The sequence below is a fragment of the Ostrea edulis genome, chromosome 1 (assembly GCF_947568905.1).
Source record: "Ostrea edulis chromosome 1, xbOstEdul1.1, whole genome shotgun sequence".
Classification (NCBI taxonomy): domain Eukaryota; kingdom Metazoa; phylum Mollusca; class Bivalvia; order Ostreida; family Ostreidae; genus Ostrea; species Ostrea edulis.
The window spans coordinates 91,017,008-91,040,518 of NC_079164.1; the positions used below are offsets into that span (position 1 = coordinate 91,017,008).

General features: G+C 35.0%; 1 protein-coding gene across 2 annotated transcripts in view; it reads right to left on the reverse strand.

Moving 5' to 3' along the window:
- Positions 1-2,505: 2,505 nt before the first annotated feature.
- LOC125674862 (neuronal acetylcholine receptor subunit alpha-3-like) overlaps positions 2,506-23,511 on the reverse strand; it is a 37,884-nt gene continuing 16,878 nt past the window's right edge. For both annotated transcript variants that reach the window (XM_048912223.2, XM_048912212.2), the window contains exons 3-6: positions 22,197-22,241; positions 19,983-20,104; positions 5,930-6,465; positions 2,506-4,656 (exon numbers count right to left, since the gene is read on the reverse strand). In XM_048912223.2, the coding sequence (XP_048768180.2) occupies positions 4,262-4,656; positions 5,930-6,465; positions 19,983-20,104; positions 22,197-22,241 (1,098 nt within the window). In that variant the 3' untranslated portion in view covers positions 2,506-4,261. The remainder of the gene's footprint in view (positions 4,657-5,929; positions 6,466-19,982; positions 20,105-22,196; positions 22,242-23,511) is intronic.

A 23,511-nucleotide genomic window follows, 5' to 3' on the forward strand; every position in this document is an offset into this window, starting at 1 on the left:
CCCCTTTAAATAAAAATATGCTTTTCCCCATAGGCTTGTATGTTTAATTAATTGAGTCATATCTTTTCGATGAGATTAATTTCAAAATATATCATGTTAAACTTTTTCAACAGTTCTTTACAACAGTTGAGGGTTGTACTACCATGAAATAAGAAAATTCAAATATATGTACATGTATGTCAAGTTTTACTAAGTTCAGTTAGCAACTCAGGGGTTTTCAGGAAATCCCACTCCATTTAGAATAGAACAAGCAAGAATTTTTCCCGATTTAATATTTCAATAACATGTATTGCATTTCCATTTAGTAGCATTCATGCTTTTTAATCCAAGCCAACAGCTTTGTACAAAACTTGATGATGCCGGCAGGGAATTTGAGGTATATACGTTTCCCTAAACCATGTTTGTTTACATCAGCTTCATATTGAAGAGGGTCCATAGCACACTTTCATCTGCGAGATATGTAGAATTTTTTGTTTTGTTGAATCAGCAACAAAAGGTAAATTTTAAGGGGAAGCCGTACAATTTCAGGCATATCATTACCCAACTAAGACTGATTGCACTCAAGATGGCAAGCTTGATATATTATTCACTTCATTTGTGTCCTAATTAATGGCAATTTTCTCGCGCTTCTTTGACTTTTGTATTTCAATTCTATAAACCTCATACTGCATTTCTTCCAAACAATCATAATAAAACACATAGTTGATCTTCTAAGAAATGAACACAAGTTTTGAAATGAAGACAGTATGAATAACGTAGCTAAAGCATTTGGTTCACACAAACCATTCAAACATTTACTATGAGATGAGTATCAGTTTGTTCATTGTAACTAATAGCAATTGCAGATGAATGAAAATTCAGAATAACCATTTTCTTTTCACGAGATGTGGAAAATGCAAAGTTCAAACTTGTTTCCAATTTTACTCACACACCATCTTAACTACCGCTGACAGACATGTTTCCATAATATGGTGATGAAGTTGTTTTTTATTGTATAACTATTGCATTTGAAATTTACAACTTTTCGTAAATCAGAGACCTGTAGCAGTTCTTGATTTTGATGAAAAATATCACCAGAGCAAATTTTCCTGTAAAGAATATCCCCTTTGACCAAAATTACATTCATATCATGTTCTTTGCACGTTTATTTTGACTACGGATAACTTCGTTTATCTGATCAAAATATAGGGCTCACAGCGGGTGTGACCGGTCGACAGGGGATGCTTACTCCTCCTAGGCACCTGATCCCACCTCTGGTGTGTCCAGGGGTCCGTGTTTGTCCAACTGTCTATTTTATATTGCTTATAGGAGCAAAGATAGGGGCTTGGTAGAACATTTACTGGATCCAGCAATGTATCTTTGTTTGTACACTTGTAAGGGTTTTTATGAAGTTCAGGAATCCAGTGTAGGTACGGTAACTCATATTCATCTGACCCATTGACTGGGATATTAAATGTGTCTAAAACTGAAGCATGGTTTTGAGGAATTTTGAAAGGGCAGTTGGAGTATAGGTACGATTACCAAACGTGGAAGTAATGTCAAGTTCATTTAATATACAGTCGTAATAATGAGCCTTACAAACAAAGAAAGTGTCGTTACAAGCTTTGTCAGCTGGAATCAAAGCATATTCCTTATGTACCCTATCTAATTCTTTTGTCATTTCTGGTTTACTAAGCACAGAAGGATAGATGGTACGTACTTTTGTTTTCATGTGTCTAATGCGGGATTTTACTTTTACTTTTAACCCATTCCGACAATGTATCATGTTATTCTTTTTCATATTCAGTCCATCGTCTGGCATAATCCTCGGCAGAATTCATAATACAAATGAAGTTCTGTCGCGAATTGAAAGACCGAGGTTCTCTGTATTTAGAAACTTTTAGAATAAGTGATTTGAGGTCCTCATTTTCATCTACATGTATATCACCATTAATGACATGTCCAACTGGACTATAGTTGAAAAAAGATGAAGAACAAGGACATGTTGATGGATTACGTATAAGATGGTCTGTATCTAGGTATTGCAAAGTTTGTTGTTAGAAATATTGAATAAGTTCTCATGTAATTCTCAATAAAATTCTAAATCAAGTTTTCATTCATTTCTGAGTTGTCCTCTGGTTCTCATTAAAATTCGCAATTTCTGCTTAAATTTTCTCAAATATGCTTTCAATCAAGCAATTCTGGCTGAGCGATCAAGTGCTTTCTAGACTCAGCGTACTACGGTCTGATCGGTCGACAGTCAGTCAAAATAATTCACTGAAACTTCTCTGAAGATAACGTCGACTCCACACTTCAGGGCAGTTCACAGCAAGTTAGCTATTTTAACTAACCCCTGAAAATCCAACCATTGAATTTTCCTTGTTGTTTAAAAATCTTAATATTTGGACTTTATCCTACAACATACAAAAATCATTATAAGTAGTTGAAGGGTAATGAGATTGAAATTTTCTATTTTTGCAGCCTCCAAAGGCAAAAGATGTCAAAATTGAGATAAACAACACCGAGGCAAATAAATTTTTTATTAACACCAGAAATTTTGTCATATATTGTAGTTATATAAGTTAAACTACAACGTTCAAAAATCAACATTAGATAGAAATTCAATAAGAATCTAAGGAAAACACAATGATTTGACCCCGTAATTGGCCAAATTTACCTTAAATATAACGTTTCTCAAACACAATCAAACAAAAATCTGCACATTAAATTTCATTTTCACAATCAGTGAAGTAATATCTAAAATATTAAATAGGAAAAAAAATAAAAACAAATGAGATTAAATATAAAACTACGTCAAATTTTGTAACCGTACCACCTCCCTTCCCGAAATGAATTCTACGACATTCCGCCAGCAGAGATAAACTATTGACCTTTCTAAAGCTTTAATGTTAAATACAAAGTTACATGCAATTATGTTCATCGATTTCAGAGGAGTGGCAATGACAAACTGTCTTAGTAGACTAGGTATATTTAATTTTGGTTAAACTCATATATAAGTTCAAGAGCGTTTTATTCGTGACCGGGAGGTCATGATTTCGAGCCCCGCTCGTACCATGACCGTGTCCAGCCTAAGACGTAACCATGCGTAGTGATTGCTCCTTCACTAAACGCTAGACAATTAGAAGTGAAAACCACGGGTCTTGACCTTAACAACGGAGGTTACGTTTCCCGACAGGTGGTGGCATGTGAAAGAATCCTTACTTATACAGCGGTACTTCACCTACAATTCATGGTGACTCACTATGAGTGAAAAATTCTTAATGGGACGTAAAACAAACAGATATAGTCTAAGTTCAAAAGGGGCAAAACTCCCGAAAAAAAAAAAGAAATAGAAATTCCTGCAACCCTGCACATCTAAACAATGTTTTCATCATAATTAACTACAAAGTTTCATGAAATTCTGTTTAGCGGTTTCAGAGGAATTGCGCTGAGAAGAACAAAACGAACGGGTAAAAACATGATGTCCTTCATAACTTGTTGTGTGGGGTATGAATATGCACTAGTACAATGAATTTGAACTCCCTAACCTAAATATCACTCATCTGGAAATAAAGTTCAATTGCAACATCTAAAGCACGACTGATGTTTCTCATCCCAATACGTATAATTCCTGAGAGTATATTATTCTATAATATACATTTCCTTCATTGAACTTGCCTTCAAAAACTTTGTTCAAAGTAAATTCCTGCATTCGACACCTCATTGGACACCAACAAGTTAAAAAAACACATCCGTTTTGAATTTGTCAAAACATTTAAAATCCAAAATTCAAACATTTTACAAAGAGTTTCTATGACAAGTATTAAAACCCGATATTTTCTAAAACTCTTATTACCTGGTCAAGATATAGGGCTCACGGCGGGTGTGACCGGTCGACAGGGGATACGTACTCCTCCTAGGCACCTGATCGCACCTCTGGTATATCCAGGGGTCCGTGTTTGCCCAAATCTCTAATTTGTGTTGCTTTTAGGAATTGTGAGATTGATCACTGTTCGTTATCTTCACCTTTCATCCAAAACTCCTGCACCTAAATCCTTATTGCTAATTTCAAAGATATGCCTTATCACTTAAGACAGTAATTGTTTGGTACAAAATGTACCTTTGAAAATGAGAGAAAAGTTCAAAGGACAAGAAAATGGGACAAACGGACGGATGGACAAATACACAGAGAAAATGTGGGTTACAATATGATCTTGTCAAAGTTATTAATTTTTATTTTTTGATTTTCTACTCTGGGTTGAATTTTTATTATATTTTTTTTTCAGGAAGAAGCGCGCTCAGAAAATACAACAGCAATAAACATTGCTGTTGTTAACAAAATAATAACAGAGAATAACATGAAGAACCCTCTGTCCAGGATGTTGGATAAATCCTGCCACGTAATGTCGTCACTTTCTTCACCCGAATCGCCCTTCTCCTGCGTGGATTCGGACGACTGAAGGTCTTCAACGAGTTCAACATTGGAATTTCCTATCTTCCTCTTTGGTCGACAACTTTTACGGTTCCAGCAAATCAACCGTGCAACAATAGATACCAAAATGAAGCGGGTGGCGCTGGATATAGGATCTGCATCGGTTCCAAAGTTGAAATTGAGCACAAGGATGGTACAGAGAACGGAAATCGAGGACAAGGCCAAAATGAAAACCAAATAAATGGCTGCAAAATAAAAACAGGTAGCTAAAGATAATAATTTCAAACATTTTGTGTATGAGATTATATAATCATTGACAGTCATTTAGATTTTGTAATGATCTATTCTTTCACAGAGACTACTGTATTAGTTTAGGAGAGGGTATAATGGAATCATCTGTCCATTCGTCTGCCCATCTGCCGGTGGATGATTTTGTTAATAAAAGATGTGTTGTTTTCTGGCTCATGTACGCTGTATAATAGTTATCCATGCAATATTATTCAGAAATTATATTAAGCACATCTTCAATATTCTGAGTAACACTCTGTTGCATAATATATAGTCTTGTATTTAATTTATTGCTATCAAGAATCCTCATGTCAAAAGGATGTGTTTATTCTTCAATGAGCATAAATTCACTATTTCCCACCCTCCAATGTGCCCTGAGGGGATATTAGTCCTGCTAGGACTGTTCTAGTTTACATTAATTAATGGAATGTTCCTGGATGATATAAGGTTGCATAAAACTAAATTTCTTACCAAATAGATTTCTTGGAATTGAAAGGATATCAATTTCAGAACAAGAATTCATATATTAACATTAGAATTATATTTTTTAAGAATTAGGATAAAAATAAGTGACAGCTGGTTTTGAGGCATGGGACAATGTGTGTTATATTCATACATGCAATACCATTAGTTTGAAAACAGTGAAGTTAACTGGAAATAAGCAATGATGTATCTGGAACTATTTGGAAGTATGTCATATTTTCAGATTCGACTAATTGTCAAAAACAGTTTTAGTATATAGCATTCATGTAACCTAGTCATCAAAATGTTTATACCTATGGCATTACAAGATATACCTCCCGTACATGTGTAACTCTACAGTCAGGTGTAATGTGTGAAAGAAGCACATCTCCCTCGAGTGGGTTACCGTGGGGATCCGGGTTAGAATAGGTCCTCAGTGCCCCCTTTTTGTCGTAAGAGGCGACTTAACGGGGTGGTCCTTCGGATGAGACCGCAAAACCCGAGGTCCCGTGTCACAGCAAGTGTGGCACGATGAAGATCCCTCACTGCTCAAAGGCTGTAAGCGCCGAGCATAGGCCTAAATGTTGCAGCCCTTCACTGGCAATGGTGACGTCTCCAGTGAAAGATCCTCGAGCGGGACGTTAAACAATATACAATCAACCCTTCAAGTGTGACAATAGTATCCCAACTAAAATCACTTTTAGTCATATTTATATTGACGATATTTCCCATAATTCACTTTTGCAGACATTTGAAACTGATACTTACATAAATAGCATGGCTTGAAGGAAGTACTGGGAATGCTGTCCGAAATCATAGTTAAGTACACGGCGTATGCCAGAAGGACGGTCAAAGCAAACCCAATCTTTTCTCCAGCATCAGGGTGAAGTCTGAAGACCATGGGTATGAGGAAAGCCATCAGGGCTACAGGAAACATCGTGTTCAGTGTGTGAAACAGCAGCCGTCTCTGTACATGGACGGTGAAGGTGAGACTGGAGAAGCTGAAGTCGCCGCGGGTTTTGGCCGCCGATGCTTCTGACGTAGTCGATATTAAATCCCACTCACCATTAGGACTGTAAAATCCTAGTGAGATTGTGGAGTATTTACTTTGTAGGTCAATTTCTGAAGACGTATACCCCCAGGAACTGATTTTGACGTAGCAGGTTTGGGAGTCCACTGGGTAATAAGTGATATCTGATTCACAGCTGACTACATACAGTCCCATAGGACTCCACTCAATGTTTCCCGTACTCAGGATTCTCATGGGTGTGTTCGTATCGCTGATGATCTTCACATCTGAAATCCTAAAGAACATAAGTAGTTCGTATCAGTATTTTCATATTGAAGTGATAAACGCACATAATTTCTACATAATCTGTCTCAAATCAAGTTGAGGTAATGTTTTAGCAAATTGAAAGTGAAACAAAATACATTTGTTTACAATCCGAGTAGCGTGTCATTCCATCATACTTTTAAAAGCGTTATATACGACTGCAGCTTGTAATAAATGAAAAGGTAAATACAAAATTAAGAGTAGGAGAAAGATGAACCCCTGGGTACACCAGAGGTGGGATCAGGTGACGAACTAAGGATGACTAAGCATTCCCTGTTCACCGGTCACACCCTACCGTGATCGGGTAAACGGTACATAATGAATGAAACACGTCAAACAGAATTTGACTAAATGACAGGTTGTATTTGTAAATGACATCGTTATATCGACATTGAATTTACTAAATGCAAGGTGAAGATGACGAACAGTGATCAATCTCATAACTTCCATAAGCAATACAAAATAGATGGTTGGGCAAACGACACGGACCCCTGGACACACCAGAGGTGGGATCATGTGCCTAGGAGGAGTAAGCATCCCCTGTCGACGGGTCACACCCGCCGTGAGCCCTATATCCTGATCAGGTAAACGGAGTTATCCGTAGTCAAAATCAGTGTGCCAAGAACGGTCTAACAATAGGTATAAAACACGTCAGACAGCATTTAACCCAACGTATGTAATTGTATGTAAAATCAAAAGTAAAGCTATTTTTACACGTTAGCCTTTTAAATCTCAAGTTGATTCCTTTAGAAAAAAAATTAGTTTGCATCCATTGAAATATAAGACTAGACATTGTTTGTATTTAACTGTATATTTTCCCGTTATTTAGCAATACCATTAATTTTTATTCATCAATTTTCAAGAACTAAATTTAGACAAAATTTGGCAAGGGTTGAGAGACAAAACACATATCATTATGCTCCACCCCATTATCTGTCTCTTCCTGTTCCTCTGTTATTTTGTTACAGCAAAAAAAACAAAACAAAAAAAACCGACTCGGTTATAAATTTTAATTATAAAATTGCATAGATCTTTGCTATGCTTTAACTACCGCTCAAAGATATTTTAAAACACACATTACTTATGATTCCGAAGAATGAATAAGTCGTTTTCAGGGTTCCAGTAGCGATATGATATGGAAATAAATCTAGGTTATTTGATTAACGGGCAAGGAAGAGTAAACTCATCTCCTTCTCTAAATAGCCTACTGAGTTATCTTTCTTTCACTATTTCAGGACAGCGCTTGATCACCACCTTTCCTTGGAGTAGATATTTAAACTAGAGGGCACTGATTATTTCACATAAATTAATCGATATGTGGTACATGTGCATCTGTAGTTTTCTTTTATGTACATGTGCAAATAATTTTGGCGTTCCGGTGAACTACAGTAGGAATTCAAGAATAACAATCATTCTTTTTTAAATCGAATCATACTAGATTAGGTTTGTTCAGGAAATACAAGTATATATCAAATAATAAATATTATAACCCATGGGTCGAGGCCTCTGCTGGTGGACTGTTAGTCCCCGAGGGTCTCTACAGCCCAGTAGCTAAGTACTTCGTTACTAGCTTAAAAATACGGATGTATATTTAATTGCTGTTATAAAATTTAGAAATTCATTTCAAAATTAAGGATTATCTTCCCCCTCACGCATAGCTCTTATCCTTAGACGAATTTGACTCCACTTTTTGGCACACTGTTTTTCCCTATAGTAGCTTTAAAACTTCATTGTTATTTCGGATTTCAAACATTTCGGTTGAGCATCATTGAAGAGACATTATTTATCGAAATGCGCATCTGGTGCATCAAAATTGGTACCGTATAAGTTTTAGATAAACATCAAAGCATGAAAATATTATAATTTGATACATGTAAAACACCAATACATGTATTACGTTTAGATTGAGCCCAATCTATCAATTTGAGTTGAGACCGCGAGATCAACAAGCATTTAAACTAGAGGGATCTAAATGTGTTTCACATAAATGAATATATATGTTGTATGTCTGTACAGCTCTCTAGGCGTAAGTGATAAATATCAAGTTTTAACGACTGTTTATTTGTAAGTTTAGAATATAGTTCTAGATTTTAATTACATGTATTTCCAAATCGTTTGAACATTGTACAGAATGTAACGGTGCCTGTTCTGGTAACATGTGTGATTAAAAAAAATGAAATGTATCTTTTATTTGTCGTTCATTACCCTACATACAAGAAACTGAAGGACCTGTTGAGAGATAGGACGATCTGAAAAACATCGGTCAATTCCAATTTAAACAGAAGTGTAAATATGATTATCTTCAGACCAAACCTTACAACAGACTTCGTGAATTCAGGAGACGTACACAAGGTCAAGCTACCTACTTTCGATTTACATTTTGTTTTTAAAAACATGTATTTATCTTCATGTTGAAAAAAAAAATACTGGCATGCCATTTATTGATGCTTAAAGGAAATATTTCAAGTATTATTTGTTAAAGCATCCAGGACATACGCTTCATTTCTTTGAAATTTGTGTACAGATAAAACAAAATGCCGTAAAAAGAAATCCAGCCAATTTCACTTAAAGAGAACCTTGAGGCAAATCCACCCTTTCAGAGACCCGGTTCCGATTTACATTTTGATAGAAAAATATTTCAAACAGTATTTGGGTCTTAAATGGTTTAAATGATCTTTACATTTCCTGTAAATGATGAAAATCAAATTAACTGCTAGATACTTGGCATTTCAGTAAAGAAAAGGTTGAAATGTTGTCGATTCTTACAGACAGAAGACTTGTGATAACAAGAAGTTTGAATTCTATATACGCTGTCATAATTTCTCACCAGTCGTGCAGAAAGCCAAAAGTGCATGTTTATGAAAGAAATCTAATTGTTTTTCAAAATGCTGGCATCAGATCTCTTGAAGCATTTCATGACAAACGTCTGAAAAAGAAATTGCAACATCCCATTGCCGTTTCCTATGTACGGATTTAGTTTTCACTTCCAGGTGCCCTCCAGCATTTCTGATAATAATGTTATATTTAGTATGAGGTACATTTCAGGTTCCCTTGACTTCTTCCAGATGAGACCATAATATACCGGTACGTTCTGTCACCTTTGTATCAAGTATAAGAAGCATATATATATCATAAATTATTTCTAATTTCGCTACTTTATTTCTCGGAATTTATAACAAAAATAATAGTGAAAGGGGGGGGGGGCAGCTTTATGTGTCGGAGATATGACCCTAATGTTCCTGAAATCACCGTGTAGAATAGGATTCACAAAATTGGTGGGTAATCTATTATCCATTTTTAATGGTTGTGTTCCAATAATTTAATTTTACTTCATTGGCTGAGCATACTGAATTTTTTTTAGTTTATATGTAACTTGATATCGGGACTAATACCCTTGACAACCCCAAAACGGCACTTTTTTATTTTTACATTGTTGTTTGGTCTTTTATAAAATTGAAAATCAACGGAATTAAATGTGTACAATAAAATACTTGTCACACAATTTTTTTTTTCATGATGTCAAACAAGAAACATGTTTTCTTGCAAGTAACGATACATAAAACTCTAAAGGTAAAAATTTAATACAAACTTCAGATGCAACAATATCATATGCAAAATAATGGTGTATCAAGTATTTGCAAAATTTGCTGTTTCGTTAAAACATATATTTTAACTCAGGGGGTGGGGGGTGGGGTGACCCGCCTATCAAAGCATTATATTGTATAGGTGGATTACATATTTTTACCAAGTTGCATTTAAATTGATTTTTCTGGTACATGACGTATTTTGTGTGAAGTCATATATACTTCACAAGTCAATCTTGGGCTGCGAAATAAACATTAGGTCTACACATATCTTCTGTTATCACGATTCATTGCAAACTCTACCTTACCTTTTCAAATTTGATAAAGTGCATACTCCGTTTATTTCGTCGCTACGTTGCTAAGGGAAAATCCCTGCGCGATGCAAGTAATTTATGTACATCAATGTTTGTTTACATTTCTATAACAGTGTAGTTTTGTCTTTTTTGCATTAAATTATAAGGAATGAAGCTAATTTTTGACCTATGTTATTCGTTATACTCTAACTTGGAGCAGTTTACAATTCTTATTACCCGCTTCCAATGGAAGTGTATTCGGAGTGAGCACCCTTTGCTCCATTGAAACTCTTGAACAAAATATGGACAGTCAGCATAATGATTATGATAATGTATCATTTTTGTATACTATTCCGAAATAGTAATCAGGGTTTTGGCGAATAGTGTACTACTCTTCTGATTATGAACTATTTGTCGAAACCCTGACTAATATTTTGGCATAATACACGAAAAAGGCAACATTATCATATAAAGAATCTCAAAGTAACAATTATATTGAGATTTTGTGAGACATCAAACATTATTTCTTTATAACAATTTTACAATAAAATATATCTATTGCATACTTTGGACAACAGCAGAGTTTTCATGTAGGATCCCTCATTTCAAAATCTTCATATAGATGTGCACTTAAAATTGCTTGCATGATTTCGACAATGACAATGTATTACATTATCTATGTTTTACTTTGGAATCGTTCCGTTGATATTTGATTTAAATGCAGTAACTTATGAAGATTTTTTTATTTCGTGAGATAATAGGATTTGATACGCAAGAACAACATGCTCTGTGTAGGAACAGTTTTTAAATTCAGACCGGCTACATACAAATAAGTTGATGTTGCTGGTGCTTGAACAGTGTCGTTCAAAGCCAACATTTCACAAATTCTATAGTCGTTATAGCGATTGACTTTACAAAAAGAACATATCGTTAGGTCAAATGCTGTCTGATGTATTTCATACCAATTGTTAAACAGTTCTTTATATACTAATTTTGACTACGGATTACTACGATTATCTGATCAAGATATAGGGCTCACAGCGGGTGTGACGGTCAACAGAGGATGCTTACTCCTCCTAGGCACCTGATCCTACATATACCTCTGGTGTGTTCAGGGGTCTGTATTTGCCCTACTCTTAATTTTGTATTCTTTATGGGACTTATGAGATTAATCACTGTTCGTAATCTTCACTATTTCATTCCATGGCGCTTTTATGGCTGAATGTACAATACTATTCGTATAAGATTTTGTCCTCAAATAAGAATCCTAAAAGCAATTTGATAATTTCTTCTATCATAATAATTCTGAACGTATACACACGTATCAACCATCTCGCTTAGATAAGCAAATGCATGGCCAAAGACAATTCTGTAAAATGAAACTAATTTATTTTTTCTTCTTTGTTCATTAAATGTTTGCCAAACCATTTTTAGCAATTTTGATCTGAAAGAGTTATAGCTTAAGGGGGTGTGTCTCCATACCAAACCAAGTTATCCAAAATTAACCTGCATTCCTCAATTGGAATTTGACCAATCAGAGACAAGGATAAAATAAGAATAAAATTATGTATATCTATAATACACACACACACACACACACACACACACACACACACACACATATATATATATATATATATATATATATATTAAAGGCCAAAGCAAGATATTTTCTTCTCGCGTAGAAGTTTTTAAAAAATAAATTCTGCTTCATAGGAATATCAAAACAGGTGAGCTAAGAAAGGAGTACAATGCATGCCCATGGAGATTCCAACAGATTGTTGGAAGACCTGATCACCAAAGACCACGAAGATATTGTCAATGAGAAACTCCTGGATATTTTTTATTTCGAACTCAAAGTACTTGTGTGTGGAACCAGAGTGGTGTTTAATAAAATAATTTTTTGGATGACTGATCACTGGATAGGAATATTTCCGTTTTCCATTTTTGTTAATGAAGCAACTGTCTGTAATGTAAAAAAAAAAAAAAGTCTAGTCTTTAACTTAATGTGAGGAATGGTCGTGTAAAGTGTTGAAAAGTCATACGCTTTCATGTTGTTGATTTGAGAAAAGTTTTGAGATTTAAAGTTTGCTAAAAGTTCTTTAGAAATATTTTAGAATCCACGTTTGATTTACCCCACTTCTGGCATATGTAGTCGCACAGTACGTTTGATGATTCTCCTTCACAGCTGTTAATATTTTTCTGAGGAGCAAAGAGAGGGGCTTGGTTACTGTACAGGGTGTCAAGTCCCTATTTATTCCTATTTTCTTATAAACTGTAAGGTTCCTATATTTTCCCTATAAGCCATTAAAAGCCCTATATATATATATAAAAAAAATGACAGTCCTATTTTCAAAAATGATAAAAAAATTGAACCCCCCCCCCCCGAAAAAAAAATAATCCAGGAGCTGATGCTAGATTGAGATTTAATTAGATTGTTATGAAGAGAATAACTAATATAATGATTGTATAAGAACTGTATATTGGGTGGAAAACTGTCCACATTTGAAAGGATTTTGTCTTTCTTTATGTTCAATATTATTTCTTCTCCAATAAGATACTATGCTTGCTAGATTGTTATGCAGAAACAATAAATTTTATCCAAATTCTTAAATAAAAACCCTATTTATTCCTATAAATCTGCTGTAAACAACCCTATATTTGCCCTATAAACTGCCCAACAAATCTTATAATCCTATATGTTTTAGACCAAATGTGGCTTGACACCCTGTTGGTAGAACATTTACTGGATCCAGAAATGTACATGTACCTTTGTAAGGGTTTTCATGAAGTTTGGGAATCCAGTATAGGTATTCATCCGACCCATTGACTGGAATATTAAATGTGTCTAAAACTGAAGCATGGTTTTGAAGAATTTCGTCTTTTGAAAGGGCAGTTGGAGTATAAGTACGATTACCAAAAGTGGAATTAATGCCAAAGTCGTTTAAAATACAGTTGTAGTAATGAGCGTTACAAAGACAATTGTTACAAACTTTGTCAGCTGGAACCAAAACATATTCCTCACGTGCATTTAACCTATTTAATTCTTTTATCACTTCTGGTTTACTAAACACAGAAGGATAGAAGGTATAAGTATATACTTTTGTTTTAATATGTCTAAAGCAGGAATTTCATATTCCTCTTATACTTTTAATCCATTCTGACAATGTATCAAGTTCTTTTTCATAGTTAGTCCATCGTCTGGCATAATCCTCGACAGATTTCATAACAGAAATGATGTTCTGTCACCAGTTGAAAGACCGAGATTCTCTGTATTTAAAACCTTTTAGATTGAGTGATTTGAAGTCCTCATTTTCAACTATATCAACATCACCAATAAATTATTACAACAAGAGGCCCATAGGCCTTATCAGTCACCTGACTACTAGTGGAAAGTATCACTACTCTCAAGGGCAATGAAATCTAGAGAAAATTTCATGTTCTGAATATCTGAATACTAATGTTCAACAACAGTATAAATCTAGATGTGTTATTAAAACTTCAATGCCCTTAAAACTGTATACACTGATGAAAGGCTTTACCTAGGAGTTCTGACCCCAGGGCAGGGCCAAATTTGGTATATAGTGTTTAGGTGTAAAACATAATAAATGAACTCATAACATTATTGCATACAATATTTTCCATTCCGTCTTCTGTTCCGCGTTTTAGCAACACCGCAATGGCCGTGCGATTTTCTGCATCGTAAGGGCTACGGCATTTATACAATGTATGTTTACATTATATACGGACATCGCTTTATTCTTTGCACGGCCATCGTAAAGTTAAAACCCTGGTTTGTGAAATACACTATTTTTTGTACATCCTTTTCTGCTTTTCCTAAGTATGCATTTAGATTTTATACAGTATCAGCAAACTTACTCATAAATACTATATTCTAAGCCCCCCCCCCCCTCCCCATCCCCGGTCAGAACCCCTACTCTGGGGATCATCAAATTTACAATTTTGGTATAAGACTACCTGTTCTTTCGAAATATCCATTTAGTTTCAATTTAGTATCAATAACACTAAACAATATGTTATTTAACTGTTTTACACATATACACTATATAGTAAGTTTGGCCCCGCCCTGGGGTCAGAACCCCTACCGCCCCGTGGGGATCCGGGTTAGAATAGGTCCTCAGTACCCCCTTACTTGTCGTAAGAGGCGACTAAATGGGGTGGTCCTTCGGATAAGACCGCAAAAACCGAGGTCCCGTGTCGCAGCAGGTGTGGCACGATAAAGATCCCTCCCTGTTCAATGAGAGGGACGTAAAACAATATTCAATCAATCAATCAGAACCCCTACCACGGAGATAATGAAATTTACAATTTTTGTAGAGGCCTTCCTGCTCTACATAACTATGCATTTAGTTTTTCTTAAACATGTGCAGTTCTAGGGAAGAAGATTTTTGAAAATTGGTCAATTTTGGGCAGTTGTTGCCCCGCCCCTAAGGCCCCAGGGGTGCAGGAATCCTGAAATTTACAATTAATGTCTCCTTGTTCCAAAAATGCTTCATACCAAATTTTAAAAAAATTGGAAAGGTAAATATCAAGAAGTCAAATATGTATATTGTTTACACATTTAATAACTGACCATTTTGGCCCCACCCTGATACCAAAACCCCTACCCCTAGGATCATCAAATTTACAATTCTGGTAAAGGACTACCTGTTCTATCTAAATACCCATTTAGTTACAATTTAGTATCTATAGCACTAAAGATGTTATTTAAGTGTCTTGCACATAAATACTATATACAAAATTCGAACCTCTATCCCGGGGATCATGAAATTTACAATTTTGGTAGAGGCCCTCCTGCTCTATATCACTATTCTTTTAGTTTTTCTTACACGTGTGCGGTTCTTGAGAAGATTTTTTAAAATTGGTCAATTTTGGGCAGTTTTTGCCTCGCCCCTAGGGCTCCAGGGGTGCTGGAGTTCTGAAATTTACAGTTTATATCCCCTCGTCCAAACGATGCTTCATGCCAAATATGAAAAGAATTGGGCCGGTAGTTATCAAGACGAAATTTAAAATTGTTCAATTGTTAACGCACGTCGCATGACAACGGACGACAACCAATTGCAATAGGTCACCTGAGAAATTTTGAAAAAGGTTTGCTTCATATAGGATGAATGTATGTGAAAGTTCGTACATTTACCGATATTCTGTATTATTAATATTCAACCCGATGAGATACATGTACAGCGGGAAAGAAAGATTGAAACAGAACCAATGAAAACTAAAGGTGAAGTTTACGATCCATAGTAGGAGGAATTCACATAATTATCGATTTCTTGATTTATGAAATAGCTCAAAGTCTAACAGAGAATTCATGCTTGAATGGAATTAAAAGGTTATCCTTGTTTAGAATTGGAGGTCACCAAGCCTGTTTCTTAAAAAATAATAAATCAAACACAAGATGTTTAACTTGTTGACATAATAAGATAATGAATTATCGTTGTTTTATATATACCACACTCCCTGTTTTAAGTTAACAATTACACGGTAGTATGTGTAAATACGTGTACATGTGCGTCAGTGACGTTTTACCTTTCCCCTCCTGGGGGTGAGTGCACATAAATCATGTGTGCTCTTTCAATTCTTTACCCATAAGTGTAGCTGCTCGCTAATATTCTTGTAAAATGCTTAGTAAATTCTTATACAAACATTTAACTTAATCAATTTATGATGCACTTTTAAGATACAATTGTATTTACCGCTTGTAAGCAAACTATAATTTTGAGCTTAATCAAAATAAAGCAACCCCCCCCCCCGATTTTTGGTGTTATCTTATCTAATTCTTAAACTCCGTTCCGTTTCGTCTTCCATTCCACGTTTTAACAACACCCCTGTAATTGTGGTAAAACCCCTACTAAAGTTATTGAGTCATTTTTACTATCCATTATTTTTCAATATCAAATCCATTAAACACGCATTCCAAGGTAAATCCTTACTCTCAGTGAATGGAAAATCCCAATAAATTATCTATGAATGACATTACTATGTAAAAATATCTTTTTTGAATCACCGGTTTAAGGAAACCAAATCCACATGAATGGATTTGTACGATACGATCTAATCAAAAGCTTAATGAAAAAAATATATATCGGAAGACGACAGGATGTCTCGCATAGTTTGATAATCGAAACTGGGTTAAACAGTATTTAATAGGCATGCAAGACGCTTTCATGCACCATGGTATTGCCCTAGTCCTTTGTCGTTTTCTCGGAATAGGGTCATTATCGTACGACAAGGCAAGGGTCTAGAACTGACAATACCCTCCAGATAGCCGTAATTAGTCGACGTAGATACTGAATTGCATTTCTGTAATATCTATGCTTAAATAAAACGGAAATCTGAATGGATGATTTTTAATCAATTACAGGACTTCCTTTTCCAATAAATGCCAAAAGACATTCACCTTTATGTAGGGCTTCAAATACACGAATTGGAAAGCATTATCATTTGCCATGCATGGTTTTCTTGTTGATTTTTAATGTTCTCATCTTGGAAAGCCGCAATAACATCCATAGCTAATATTTAAGTACAAGAACTAGAAGAATGTACTTTGGGAAAGGGTTCACCGAAGACGAGAGGTATTCAATGAGTACACTACAGAATAGTGATTCGGGTATTTAAAACTGTTATATAATGGGTAAAAAGTTCCCAATAATTCTTTACTCTGACATTACATAAACCACATCTTCAAATAAGGTTGCAAAATAAATAATTTTGGCACAACCTTTCTTGCTTGTCGTAGGTAAGCAGCTAGTTTTTATACCGTAATAGCAAATATTAAAAGTCTTTCAAATGATTAATATAATAACCACTGTAAAAATGTTGGCCCCACCCTGGAGCCAAAACCGTTTACAATTTTGGTTAAGGTCTATCTACTCCTTCTAAATATATAATTAGTTTCAATATACTATCAATAGCATTAAAGAAGATATTATTTAATGTTTTCCACATATATAATATACCATATAAGGTTCAGAACCTCTATCCCAGGGATCCTAAAATTTACAGTTTTTGTGTAGGCCTTCATGATCTACATCACCATGCATATAGTTGGTTTTTTTTTTTTTTTGGTTTTTTTTATACACACATGTGTGCTTGTAAAGAAGATTTTTGAAAATTAATCAATTTTTGGGCAGTTTTTACCCTCTAAAACCCAGGGGTCTCTCTCTCTCTCTCTCCACACCAATCCCGCATTAGACATATTAAAACAAAAGTACCTACCATCTATCCTTCTGTGATTAGTAAACCAGAAGAGATAAAAAAAATTAGGTAGGTTACATGAGAAATATGTTTTGGTTCCAGCTGACAAAGCTTGTAATAACATTGTCTTTCTTTGTAAGGCTCATTATTACAACTGTATTTTAAACGAACTTGGCATTAATTCCACTTTAGGTAATCGTACTTATACTCCAACTGCCCTTTCAAAAGACGAAATTCTTCAAAACAATGCTTCTGTTTTAGACATATTTAATATCCCATTCAATTGGTGGAATGAATATGAGTTACCGTACCTATACTGGATTCCTAAACTACATAAAACCCTTACAAAATACATTGCTGGATCCAGTAAGTGCTCTATTAAGCCCCTATCTTTGCGCATTACGAAAATATTAACAGCTGCGAAGGAGAAATTTCAAATTTACTGTGCGACTACATACGCACATAGTGGTGTTAATCAAACGTGGATTCTGAAAAAAAGTCTAATTTTTTTTTTAGCAAACTTGAAATCGCAAAACTTTTCCCGAATTAACAACATTAAAACCAATGACTTTTGACACTCTACACGCTCATTCCTCATGATAAATTAAAGACTTAGACTTTTTGACATCATAGACAGTTGCTTCTTCAACAAAAATGGAAAACGGAAATATTTCTATCTAGTGTTCAATCATCCAAAAACTTACTTTGTTAAACACCACTCTGATTCTACGCACAAGTACTCTGAAGTTGAAATAAAAAATATGCTTCGTGGTCTTTGGTGATCAGGTCTTCCAACAGTCTGTTGGCATTCCCATGAGCACGAATTGTGCTCCTTTGTTACCTGACCTGTTTCTAAATTCATATGAAGCAGAATTTATTCAAAATCTTCCACTTCAGAAGAAAACATATCTTGCTGTGGCCTTCAATTCGACATTTAGATATATCGACGACGTTTTGTCTATTAACCACAAACCCCTGGAGACACCAGGGGTGGAATCGGATGCCTAGGAGCATCCCCTGTCGACCGGTCACACCCGCCATGAGCCCTATATCCGGATCAGGTAAACGGAATTACATATATCTGTAGTTAAAATTAGTGTGCCAGTAACAGACTAACAATTGGTATGAAACACGTCAGATAGAATTTGACTCAATGATGGGTTGTATTGACGAACTAGATCATTTTAACGACCATATAATTTGCGAAATGCAGACTTCAATCGAGACTGTTGAAACCCCTGTACCATCAACTTGTTTGTCAGTAGCTTACCTCGATTAAAAAACTGATTATACGCAGAACAAGCTCTAGCATATCGAATCAGTTGAGAGATATAAACACGATATGCAGGTGATAATGGAATATTGCCTCTTGTGTGTCCAGGGGTCCGTGTTTGCCCAACTATCTATTTTGTATTGTTTATAGGAGTTATGAGATTGATCACTGTTCGTTATCTTCACCTTGCATAAATATGGAAAGTTGACGATGGGGAAGCTGAAAGTATCCTGTGTGTCAAACAGTTGAGTTGTCAGTTTGCCATTAATGTCTACTTTCAATAAATTATCTAAGTATGAGAAGCAGAAGTGGACGACTCTGTGGTGTCTTATTTCGAGCTCACAGGGATATATCGAATCGAGATATTGATCACTGGTTGTTATCTTCACCTTTCATGAATGAAAATGAGTATTGTTAATAAAAAGTCGTCGTTATATGTAAATGTCGAGTTGGAGGCCACCACAAGAAATTTTTCCTTCTCATGTAGAAGCTTTTGAATAAACTCTGCTTGATATGAATATAAGAACAGGTCAGCTAACAAAGGAGCATAATTTGTGTCCATGAGAATTCCAACATACTGTTGGAAGATCTGATCACCAAAGACCACGAAGATATTGTCAATGAAGAACTCCAGCATATTTTTTTTATTTCAACATTAGAGCACTTGTGCGCGGAATCAGTGGTATTTAGCAAAGTAAATTTTTGGGTGACTGGTGACTAGGTACAAATATTTCCTGTTTCCATTTCTGTCTATATTGCATCGCATCATTTCAGAATCGAACGGAAGACCTCCTCCTTGCTTATTTCGACATCCTGTCTAGTTTCTTATACTTTTTGATATGACTAGCAGGATGTCAATCTTATGATGAGCAAAAAAAATCATCAACACATACACTCTTTAAACAGCCCTCCCATTAAATGTGATTTATGTAATATGTAAGACCAATATACTCCCTTAAAACCAATCCCTAAAATTATACTTTCAATAAAGCTAGATATAATTTTAGAACTGGGTTTATTATTAGAAAATGGGTTTTAAAGCATTTGATTCTTACGAATTCTCCACAATTAAAGCTGGCCGTCACACATAAGATTCAGTGCTAAAGAATTTGATTCTTACGAATTCTCCACAATTAAAGCTGGTCGCCACACATATGATTCAGTGCTAAAGAGGAACTTGACGTTACTGTAATCGTTGCCATCTAATGCAGAGTTCCACTTCAACCGTTCATCCTTCCACCTCTAAAATTATCAATATTACATGGTGTTTAAAATGATGTTTGAAATCATTAATATTCCATGGTGTCTGAAATTATCAATATTACATACTGCGTAAAATGATTACTATTACAAGGTGTTTAATATGTCCGATTAAAATGACAAATATTACAAGGTGTTTGGAATCATTAATATTCCAGTTTTTTTAATTGATCTAAATTCGTGTTTAGATTAATGATAATTTGACCTAAAAAGGCGTTTAAACGATTGATAAGATGGCCTATAGTACATTGGCGGTATGTGTGGTATGATCAATATTCCTTGATGCTTAAAATTATCAGTATTACGTAGTATTTAAAATGATTAATTGATTGTATCTTGTTTAACGTCCCTCTCGAGAATTTTTCACTCATATGGAGACGTCACCAAGACCGGTGAAGGGCTTTAGATTTAGCGTGTCACAGAGCATCCGTTTTGAGGTCATCTCCGAGGACCCGTGACATTCACTTGATGCCGAGTGTTTGGCAATGGAACTGTCACCACCTGTTTTAACGACGTAGGTCTTTCGCAGCCGGAATTCGAACTCCGACCTTCCGCTTACGGGTTGAACGCTCTATCTCTAGACCACCGCGACGGTCATATTCCATCGTGTTGAAAATGGAAAGTATAACATGGTATTTAAAATGACTCATACGTCGATCAGTATCGCATGTACATAGTGTTTAAAGTTATCAATATTCCATCGTATTTAAAATGGAAAATATAACATGGATTTAAAGTGATTTATATGTATCAATTGTTGTTTAGAATGAACAATATCACGTGGTGTTAAAATCTTAGTGGATAAGTTAGGTGATATTTCGATTCTAAACAGACAAATGCGTCTATATAATGAAGATAAATATGGCGTTTTCTCGGTATTGTTGATATTTAAGGAATAAATTCATATTTTAAGACTAGGAAGTATTGTTTTAGCACAATAAAACTGATGTCTCCCCTTCCATTTCCCATAGTTTACATAAAAGGTCAAGGTAATCAAAAATGGTACGCAACACAGTCTTATCATGGCATACCTACATACCAAATGTGAAGGCCTACCTTGTCAAAAGACAAAAAAAAAATTATGGTCCAGATCAAAATATTCTATCATTTAACCTTGACATAAAAGATCAAGGTCATCAAAATCGGGTCTATGTTAAAAGACACAAAAGTTATGGCCCGGACAAACTTTGTATGAAAAGCGGAAGAATAAGAAAAAGAATGGAGAAGAATAAGGAGAATTCACACTAATACAATATGTCCGCCGGCGTGCTTCATGAAGCGTGTTAGCACTTCGAGAGAGGTATAATACCACCGGGAAGCATTGTAGTTCAAACGTCATATAGTGTCAAAAATAAAATTTCCTTTTTTGTGTACCAATGATGTATCAATATGCTAAACATTCTACTTTCATTTCCGTCCGAATTCCCAGACGTTAAAATATTTAACAAGATTCATACGCACATTGTTCACAACTGCACTATATTCATGCAGGACGGGCTATCATTACAATATGTAAAGAATCAAAGGCAAAGGCATTGAATTGAAAATGACATAACATGTCAGAGTCAATTTTACTTCCAAAAATATTGAGCGCATGCTTGAACAAACTTTATGTTTTTGTCATAGTTTTATCCATCGTCGGACACCCACGGTCGGTCGTTCTACGTTTAGCGTTTATACTTAATTGATATTTTGTTTGTCTATAGCTGTGTTCTGTTTTCTGAAAGAAAAGCGTCCTCACAAAAATAACTACACTGTAGATATTAAGGGCAAATTATGTGAAACAAATTAGACTTGATTTTCGTATGAAATAAAATTGATTTAGCTTTTCTTTAAGAAGTTGAACATTTTGAGTTTTACGGGTGCCCTTTTGAGTTCTTATCGTAAATAATCCTTTTGATAAAATATATTTCATCCAGTAATAACTTTGATGCATATAAATATTATCTTTTTTCTGATGTAATGTAATGATCAGGGATATAATAGAACCTAACTGGATTCGTCCTATCATTTAGCGCTATTATGCCGTTGTCTTTCTTGTGTCTCTTTTGACAAAAATAAAATATAGTCATACCAAAGTCAGGTAGCCTGTTGTAGACATCAACTGTTCTTTAATATTCTGAAAATGAAGAGAAGATCCCTTGAAATCGAAAAATGTTTAAAAAACAAAAGTGATCGGACTTTGGACAGCATCTCTCCAAAATGATCAACCTTTACAATGTAAAACTTATATGGTACCAATTTTTATGCACCAGATGCGCATTTCGACAAATAAATGTCCCTTCAGTGATGTTCAAGCCGAAAGTTTGGAAATTCGAAATAACAATAAACTTGTAAGAGCTAAAAGGGAAACTAGTGTGCCAAAAACTGGAGCCAAATTCGTTCAGGGATAAGAGCTATGCATGAGGGAGATAATCCTTAATTTTGAAATGAATTTCTAAATTTTATTCCAGCAATTAAATATACATCCGTATTTTCAAACTAGGAACGAAGCACTTAGCTACTGGGCTGTAGAGACCCTCGGGGACTAACAGTCCACCAGCAGAGGCCTCGACCCAGGGGTCATAATGTAAAACTTAAACGGTACCAATTTTAATGCACCAGATGCGCATTTCGACAATATTTCCTCAACCAGATATCAAACATGAAATTTTGTTCATTATTCTGCTATAATTTAAATAAGGTAAGTAAACTGAAAAGAAGTTTAAAATCACATTCGTCGATGTATCTATGGTTTTCTGTCCCTCTGTCAAACAGTGTGCCCCACTTCTTTTCATATACTATTTTACATATGTATATTTTTTAATATGTAACTTCCGGATTACCTTTTATATGAACAACTACAGATCAAAAAGTATTTTGTTACATTTGATACTCTTTCACAAATGCATCAACTTTTTTCTTGTTATGCTATAAGAAATATTACTAAACGGCACCTTTGGAAATTAAAAATAAGTGTGCTTTTTCTTACAAGTTGATTTCTGCTTTCCTGAAAAAAATTGATAAACATTAAAATTGGACATTTTTCTTGTCAAATTAAAAAATAACGGGAAGCACGTAGATATGAATTATTCTCATGAAAGGTGAAGATAACGAACAGTGATCAATCTCATAACTCCTATAAGCCTTACAAAATAGATAGTTGGACACGTACAAATCATGGAAGAGAGGAGGATGTAGTGTGGTTTATGTAGTTTTGTACGTAGAGTGATCTACCCCTGGGTATTATTATAAATTTGCTTTCAAATATTTCGCTGTTCGGTGGTTTCTTTTAAAGTACTGCTTCACCAATATTTCTCATGTAATCACATAATGTTCAGGTTATCAAAACATTTCAGTCTTATTCAAATCACCAATCCGCAATATAAGGTCGGCACCCAAAGTTGAAA